This window comes from Mirounga angustirostris, unplaced genomic scaffold (assembly GCF_029215605.1).
Source record: "Mirounga angustirostris isolate CCGP_5_RB_7025 unplaced genomic scaffold, mMirAng1.0.hap1 SCAF_6, whole genome shotgun sequence".
Classification (NCBI taxonomy): Eukaryota; Metazoa; Chordata; class Mammalia; order Carnivora; family Phocidae; genus Mirounga; species Mirounga angustirostris.
This window is the reverse complement of record NW_026991714.1, coordinates 107841652-107850384: the sequence shown is the minus strand read 5'-3', so window position 1 is coordinate 107850384 and position 8733 is coordinate 107841652. Positions and strand designations below refer to the sequence as shown.

The 8733-nt window shown below is 58.3% G+C and overlaps 1 protein-coding gene across 6 annotated transcripts in view; it reads left to right on the top strand.

The window, feature by feature from the left end:
* The first annotated feature begins 34 nt into the window (after positions 1–34).
* Positions 35–8733, top strand: part of ZCCHC24 (zinc finger CCHC-type containing 24) — a 79809-nt gene continuing 71110 nt past the window's right edge. For all 6 annotated transcript variants that reach the window (XM_064594890.1, XM_064594891.1, XM_045878199.3 and 3 more), the window contains exon 1: positions 35–476. In XM_064594890.1, coding sequence (XP_064450960.1) covers positions 231–476 — 246 coding nt within the window. In that variant the 5' untranslated portion in view covers positions 35–230. The remainder of the gene's footprint in view (positions 477–8733) is intronic.

Sequence of the window (8733 nt, the reverse complement as noted above, 5' to 3'; positions counted from 1 at the left end):
CTTTCGCTGCCTCCTTCCTCCGCCCGCGCGCGCTGCGGCTGCAGTCGGGGGGAGGCGGCGGCGGCGGCGGCGGTGGCTGCGGGCAGAGCGCAGGGCGCACGGCACTGGGCGATCGCCGTCGGGGCTCGGGCGGTGGGCAGCGGGCGCAGGCTCCCCGGTGCCCGCCCCTCCGCTGCGGGGGGGGGGGCGCAAGCGGGCGGCCGGGGAGGGGCCGGCACCGCCGCCGCAAAATGAGCCTGCTGTCGGCCATCGACACTAGCGCCGCTTCGGTGTACCAGCCCGCCCAGCTGCTCAACTGGGTCTACCTGTCGCTTCAGGACACGCACCAGGCGAGCGCCTTCGATGCCTTTCGGCCCGAACCGCCCGCCGGCGCCGCGCCCCCAGAGCTGGCCTTCGGGAAGGGCCGCCCGGAGCAGCTGGGCTCGCCCCTTCACTCCAGCTATCTCAACAGCTTCTTCCAGCTGCAGCGCGGAGAGGTGGGTGCCCCCGCGCGCCCCCGCCCTCCGTCGACCGCGCGGGGCCTTTTCCAATCGGCCCCGCTCTTCCTGGCCAGGCCCGGCCCGGCTCCGTATTGCCCGGCCCTGCTTGGCTTGGCTTCGCTTTGCTCTGCCAAACTCGCCGCCCGATGTCCCCGGGGCTCCGAGAGCGCGTCACCTCCCGGCTGAGCCCGGCTCGGAGCAGCTCGGGCGCGGGCGGGGCACTCTTGCTCCTTATCCCAGCCCGGGGCGCCCTGTTCTAAGGGGACTGGGGTGAGCCCCGGCTGGGCGGGGGGCTCCGGATTCTCTCCAGACGGCCCGGGCGCGGCCAGGGCGGAGAGCCCCTTCCAAGTGTCCTTCCCACGCCCAACCCCATCCCCCTCTTGGCCGCCGCTCGCTGGGACCGGGAGTGCAGATTCTGCTCAGAGCTCCTCCGCAGGGGCCTAAAATCTTTTCTCCTCCGACCTCGGTGGTGGCCGACCCGAAGGGCACCCTGGAGAGCAGGGTTTTTCCTGCTCTTCTTACACAGGGACCCCCAGATACATCCTCCAGCTGCTTGCCCTCCCCCAGCCACATAGGAAGTGGTTTGTGAGGGCTTGACCCCACAGACTGCGCTGTCCCCCGCCCTCCCAGCCTGGAAGGAAATGAAAGGGAAATCCTCTTGAGCTCTTGGGAGGGGGGCTAGCCAGGGGGAGAGGTTTCAGCTGCCCAGTGCCTTCTCCAGAAACCTGGGCTGGCTCCTTTGCAAAGTCTGCCTGTTGGGTGGATTCGGTTACAAAGTGGAAGGGGCAGCGAGTCTTCCCCAGCCAGATAAATACACAGATTGCCAGGACCTCCCAGCCCCTTTTCAGAGGTCTTCTCCAGAGCTTTCCTAGATACCACTCCTCTCTCCTTTGAGCTGGACTCCTCCTCCCCCTCCCCTCCCATTTACTCCTGCCACTTTTGGGAATTGCAGATACCCTTCTGTGGCCTTCACTCATCCATCTTCTGGCAGCTCTCCCTGCAAAAGCGCAGGGGGAAGGAGTGGAGGAGAGGACACACTTGAGGGTTCCTTTTCCTTCTGGACCTGAGCACGGCATTTAGTTTTAGGAGAGTCAGAGTCCTGAATGGGTCAGGGAGAAGGGCCTGTGAATATGTGAGTGTGCTAGGGATGAGAGGGGGAAGGGAGAGGGTTTCCCTTTCTGGTCCCATAATGTGTTCAACTCTGCCAGTACTGACGAGGAGGGGACATGGACATATAAAACGCTGGCCTGAGGTCTAGAGGTGGGCCAGTACCAGGCGAGCTGAGAGAAGGATTGGTTGACCTGTGTTGGGCCGGTTGGGCATAGTGCAGGGAGATGGGTCTGGAGAGCCACCCCTTGGTGCCAGGCGAAAGCATCTATCTACCAAAGCTCTTTGTAAACTGTAAAGCACTCTCTCCACGGGAGGAATTATTCTTGGCTGGGAATCCTTCTCTCTTATAAGAGACTTTGCCACCTCTTCAGGGAATTGATTGCAGTGACCAGTGACTTTGGTACAGGTTCTGGGTGTTTCCTCCCTGCCTGGGTCTTTTTAGTTGTTATCCTACCAAACATTTCTTGAGTTCCGTGTGGGCCCTTGGGGAAGCAGGGACAGGCCAGTGGGGGCCCCGGATGAGAAGATACATAAGATGATACAATGTGAGTGGTAGGTAATTTCGCACAGGTGCTGTGGGAATCCCAAGGGAGGACAGTGACCATGACCCACGTGACCGTGAACTCTCACCCCTCACAGGTCAAGTGGGGGGTCCATAATCATCAGCCTCTACTAGCCTCCCCCAGCTCCTACCCGATGGTGGCCTTCTTCCCCAAATGTGGGTCCCTGCTGAGAGGCTTGGGAGTTTGGGGCCATCCAAGGTCTTCTGTAGGGGTAGGATGTGGTGCCTTCTCTTGGAAATGTCTAACATCCAGGATCCCAGCTGGACCTCAGCGAAACTTGTCTCTGGTCACTTCACTGCTGCTCACCCCAGTTTCCCTGTGAAGAGGTACATTCCTTCTCTGGGGCTAGTGTAAAAGGAGATGGTAAAGGTTATGCAGAACAATGGTAGAAAAAAGTCTCTTATGACTTGACTTTGGGGGAACACCCTGTCTCTGTCTCGACCTCAGTTTACGCATCTGTTGAATTTAGTCTCTGCTGCCCCTTAGGGTGGTATGTGTGGGATTTGAGAGATACGTACGCGAGCAGACAGGCTGAGTTGGGGGAGGTAAGAGGGGCTTCTCCTACGCTTGCAGGCCAGTGGCTTCCTTGGAGGGGCTGGAGGGCTGTGCCGGCGGACTTTCGGAAGGCTTTCTTGGCTTTCGACTCACTTGCTCTCACCCCTCACCCGCTTCGCCTCCTAAACCCTCTTGCAGCCCCAGCTGTGCTCCTGGGCTTTCCTGCGTCCAGGGCTTAGCCAGTGACCTAATATGGCTCCACAATAGCAACTGGCTGAGAAGGCATGAAAAACTACCCCCCACCTGAATGCCACCAAGGGGCTGGTTGGAGAAGAAGCAAATCATGTGGGGGCCGGAGGGGACTCTGCGAAGGGACCCAGGGACTCAGGAGCATCGCCATTCTGTGCAAGGCCTGGCAGGCCTGGTGGCAGTGCCTGCGGATGTGACTTGCATGCTGACCGCTGACCATGGCCTGTCTGCACCGGTCCCTGTGCCAAGAGCCCACCCCCTCCTGCACCACCCCCAGGCTGCTCCCACCACAATAGCAAAACACCATGAATGCAGCTGGGATTTGGGCGGGGGGGTTGAGGACATGGGGGCACAGAAGCCCATTGTGCCCCTGGAACCTCAGCTCTGGAAGCTGAAGATAAGCCAAGGGTTCTGAGTGGAACACTGGCCCCGGGAGCTGAGAGAGACGGCAGAGTCCGTGTACGAGGGCAGGAGCAAGCACCAGGAGGTGTCTTGGATGCTGAGGGGGGGCTCTTCAGCTTCTCAGCTTGTGGTAAGGGTGCCAGGCCAAAGCAGGCACAGACACTTGGTGTGGTTTTTAAAAAAGGCCTCGGTCTAGAATATGGGCCCTGTGAGCTTCAGTTTCAACCCCTGATCTGTGGCAACAACTATATGTCTTTGTAGAGAGACTCCTGGGGCTCTTGGCTGAGCCCCTCCTCTCTCCCCTTAGGTACCCAAGGAAGGCCGTTCTTAGAGGGAATGGGGGTTGGGTGGCTTCTGGGGGGAGGTCTTCCCTGCCAGGTTTAGCTTGGAATTTAAATTCGCAGCAGCGTGGGGGCTGTGGGACTCTACCTCCAGAAAAGGAGATGTACCCCTCATTGTTGAGCATTAGCTCTTGGGCCCCTCAGAGGGACGCCTGGACCTGTACTCCCTTAAGGGGAGCGAGCTATGGCTGTCCCATTCCAGGTCAGAGTCTGAGGGGGGCCGTTATCTTTCCCTCTTCCTCCAGGGATAGACAGACATGGCCCTACAGTCAAATGATGGTTTGTGGAGGCGGGGGGATGGGCTTTGGGGTCAAAGACACACAATGCTACCCCCCCCCCCCAGCATTGTGAAGGCTCTGAGAAGCCCTGCAACATGGAAACTTATTTACCTTTCTTTAGCCCCGCACTTCCATCAGTATTTGACCAGAGAATGTTTTTGGCGTAGAACATTTGACAGTGTTCTTCTGAACATCACTAGACGCAGGGACGGCTCCGTTGAGGCACATCCCTTCCAACCCTCAGGACGTTCTTCCAGGAGCTGTTGACCCAAGCCCTCTCCCCAGCGCAATCGGCTGCAGCACTGAAGACCCCCCTTTGCAGCCCTGGTCTGTCCACGGGAGGCTTGAGAACAGCAGGAGGGGTGTCACAAGGCTTTCCGCAGACAGGGCTGTTAGACACTCAAGGAGCCACCAAGGTGTCCTGCTTTAAAAGGCCCCCAGGTCTTGACAGTCTTGTGAAGGTTTTGTGTGTCCCTGTGCCGTCCACAGGTGCGGGTGAGCCCAGGCTGCCTGACCAGTGTGGATGTGTGAACAGAGCCACATGTCTGTGTGAGAATGGAGGTTTGCCTCAGCGGGCCTGAGAGTGGGCTTCTGGGGCTGGAGTTCGTTCCTAGCAACTTTTGTGGTCTGTGTGGTTGGCGGGGAGGGGGCAGCGCCCGGTCCTAGGAGGAATGGGCCTTCTGGCCCAGCAGAGCTTGGGAGGCTGCCTGGCTCCCTTGGCCAGCCCTGGGAAGCTGAGCTCTGACTCAGGCAAGGAGGACCATCATTCGAGGGCCTGAAGGCTGAGGTGGCCTGATCCTCACTCCATCAAATTAAGTTGACTGGGCAGGCCTGGACTCAGAGGGGAGACCACAACTTGGGGACCTTCTGAGTCAGGTGGGAGGGAGGAAGGCAGGCAGGATTAGTGATTTGTAATTAGCCAGGCTCTGTCAGCATGCAAAGGGGCTCCTCGCAGAGAAGATGGCCCCGAGTCGCAGTCCCCTACTCTTGGGTGGTGCTTTCTTCTTGCCATCTCTTTCTTCAGAGCCCCCGTTTTACAGAAGAGAAAACAGGCCTGGCCAGTCACCCTCAGCGTCAGTGGCAGAACCACATCTGGCACTCTTCCAGATTCCAGCTCCAGCTGGCTCTGTGGCTCATGGTGCTGGCTATCCCCTGGGTCATTCTCGGGGCCCCGGGGCAGGGCAGGCACTCACCAGGGACTGCAGTGCCTCTGCCATGTTGTCTCCGGCCTCAGACCTTTTGAGGAGTGGTAGGCATTGGGGCACTGGTCACAGGTCCCAGCTGTCCTGCCGTGTCCGTACCTCAGTGGTACCCACGGCTCCAGCCCCTCCCCAGGAACCCGGCGTGGGGCTCCAGGGGACGGAAGTCCAAGGATGGCCTGGCTTGAGAGAGTCAGAGGATGGCCATGAGCATTTACTAGCATTTTTGTCTCATGTCATAGTCTGTGTGCAGCGTCCCCATTGTCCAGGTGGGGAAACCAATGCTCTTCAAGAGGAGGATGACATAGTCAGGGCATCAGTGGTGGGACCGGGGCTCCAGCCTAGGTCTCAAGAGGCTTGGTCTGTGCGATGTGGGGCTAGTTGTGGTGGAGTATAATCTTTTATTCTGTCCTCCTCTGGCCATATCGTGAAGCTTTGTGAAGACACTAAGCTTTGCACTGGTTGTTGCTCGTACCTCAAACACTCTTGCCTGCCCTCAACAACTGACAGATTCCAACTTCTTTCTGGCACAAGAGGCTGCCCCTTCTCTGAGAGGCGTCCCCCAGCTGCCACGGGGGAGCACACCTCCCTCCAGCGTCTGTGGCCCATGACAGAAGAGCTGTCCATGCTTCTGGTGAAGCGTGCCGTAGCATTGGCTAGTGCGGAGGGACACCCGCTGTACGTGGGTCTGTCACATCAGCTACGTTGTCAGCACGCTGAGAGTGGAAATCCCGTCTTTTTCCACCTGCTGTTGCTTGGGCAGTGCCTGGGGCTGACTAGGTGCTCGGGTGCTCAGTGGTTAGGTGGATGGGTGACTTGTGACCACGTGAATGCTCTCCTCAGCCTCTTATCTCCTGTTTTATCTCACCGGGGAAATGCTTATGGATTGCTTGATTACCTGGGAAGAGCTGACTTGGAAGATCATAAAGCCCTGTCCCTAGAGGTGTCCCAGCAGAAACTTAGGTGCGCTCAGGGTTCTTGACCTTCTCTGGTTATGGACCTCTTCGAGAATCTGAAGAGCACGAGAGTTCTCAGCGCTCATGCACAGAGCACAGGCATATGTACGCACACAGACACGCCTTTGCACGTGACTTCAAGGGGGTCATGGCGCCCCCCGTGACGACAACAGACCCCAAACCGAGGCCCCCTGCTCCAGAGGCTGCAAACCTCAGTGGTACCGGGGACTGGCTGAATATTAGGGTCCCTTTCAGCCCTTAGGTTGTCCAATTCATGCTTTCTGCTTTCATTCCATGACTACATTCTGGAAGTGAGAGGCAGCTGGTCCCCAGCGCTTACGCTCTAGTGGGGCGGAGGGCATAGGGCTATAAAATGTGGGCACCTGTCAGGTGAGCGGTGAGCTGGGTGGGAGCCGGAGGGATGGAGTCCGGAGGGAGGGTCTCCCTGGGGCTTCTCTGCTGTGTCCTGCTGCCACCGTGCTCCTCCCTCTCAGGGTCTTTTCCCCATTTCTCTCTCTCCCCCCCCCACCCCACCAAAAGGCACACGGACCGCTTATTTAAGTTAGAATCTTTCATTGAGCTCTGGCTGCGTATGGGGAATTGTGTTTGGCACGCGTGGGTGAATGGGCCTCCAGGAGGCCGTGGAGCCCTTGGGGGTCTTGGGCGAGGGGTAGCTGCCTCTGGCAATGGCTAGCCCTGCCACCTTCCTGGCCCACAGGTCAGCTTTGGACCCCAGAAACAGGAGCCAAGCTGGGCTCTGACCACAGCTGAGAAATCTTTAGTCAAGGTGTGAGTTCACTTTCCCATCAGCCCACTCCTTGCCCTGCCAGCGGGTTGTCCCCTTCTGTCCCTGAGCACAGCACACATCCACCTGTTCTTGTGGATCAGGGGTGGGGGGGTGGGGGGGGTGACTCGGGGGGAAGACCTAGGGGTAGAAGAAGTGCAGCTCCCCTTGGAGAAGGGGTGGAGCCATTTGTGAAATGAATGGTTTCTTGTGTTAAAGAGAGGGGTGTGGGTGTGTATGTGTGCACGCGTGTGCACGTGTCTGTGTGTCTGGAAGGGCGTGTGGGGTGACTTTTTGGGATAAGAAAGCAGTTGTCCAGCTGATGAAAGAAGAGCTGGGGACTAGGATCAGAGAGTCCCTCCTCCCCACTTCAGGGCTATCTCTGGTCTGGGGAGGAGGCAGGACTCAGCCTTTGCTCTGGCCACACGTCCTCAGACGCTCCCCTTCTCATAGCCTTGCCCACTGCCGTGTCCTATTCTGCAGGTGCGCTTCTGTCTCTCCTCTCTTCTCTGCACTGGTTTCCTCTCTCCAGAGCAGGCTTCTCTGCACTTGCCCTCACTCCTGTCTGCCCCCCTCCCGCTGCGCCCTCTTCCTGTCCTGGGAGGGGGGAAAGGAGAAAGCACAGCATGGCCGGTTGAGTCAGCCCTGGAAATCTCAGCCTCCACACCCCAGGTCCCTCCGCAGAACCCCCAGTCCAAGGGCCCAGACCCCTCACAGAGCGCAGAGAAGGTGGTGCCTCATCTTGCCAGGGCCGAGGGGCTTGGCAACATGAAGTCGCAGGCCCAGGGAGAGTGGTCCCCACCTGTGTTTTCCTCTGGCTCTCCTTACCGTAGGAGAAGCCAAGCCTTGGAAGCCATGTAGGAGCTGAAATATAACAGGCCAGCTCATCTGGGTGGGAATCTCCCCTTAGCCACATGCTGGCTCTTTTACCTTGGGCAAGTTGCTCAGCCTCTCTGAGCCTCAGTTTCCAGCTCTGTAAAATGGGGCCAGTAATGCCCATCCAAATAGTGTTCTTGCAGGTATAAGAAAACCAAGAAAGTGAAAGGATCCAGTCAAGTCTATGACACAGGCAGGATCAGAATAGATTTCAGCATCTTCCCCTCTAACTTTCCCCAACAGCCAAGCCAGAGCCTTGGAGAAGTTCCAGCAATGGGCAGGAGCCCAATGCTCTGTCCCCCAGGTATGGTATGAGGATCCCACACTAACCGCTAGCTGCTGGGAGTGGGGAGGAAGGAGAGGTGGTCTCTTCCTTCAGGCTGGTGATTTGGGTCTAGTAGCTTCCATCCACCACAGTAGTGGGGCTGCCCTTAACCAGTGCCCAGAGCAGCTTAATCTTTAGGGTGAGAGTGCCTTTGACTTAGTCCATGACAACTCGGAGACCCCCCAACTTAAATCTTTAAGGTGTTAGGGCATTCATCACCTCGTCTTTCAAGTAGGGTTCCCAGACCCTTCTCTGCCTGTGATGGTCTGCACCCAGGACAGTGGCAGGTGTGAGGAATGGCAGAAACAGTCTGGGCTCTGGGGGTGACGGAATGTTGCAGAATCTTTGCCTTTCGATATGTCCAGCCTTGTGGGGAAATGGAGAGGCTTCAGAGCTCCTTCGGTCAAGGGTCAGCAGAGTCACGGGGTGATCCCCATCCAGCCTAGCCCTGCTGGACAGGAGGCCGTGAGGTCCAGGAGGCCCCTGGAGGAGGCAGGGACATCTGAGGCCTGAGTAAGAGGAAGGGGTGGGTTCAAGGCCACACCACTAGAGTTCTGACCAGATCGAGGGCCAGGTCCTGGAGGGAGTTGGATGGACACAGAGAGGGCCTCCTGTGGGGGGGACAGCCAGTTCAGAACTAGAGGGAAGGAAGCAGGTGCCCCGTGGGACACCAGGT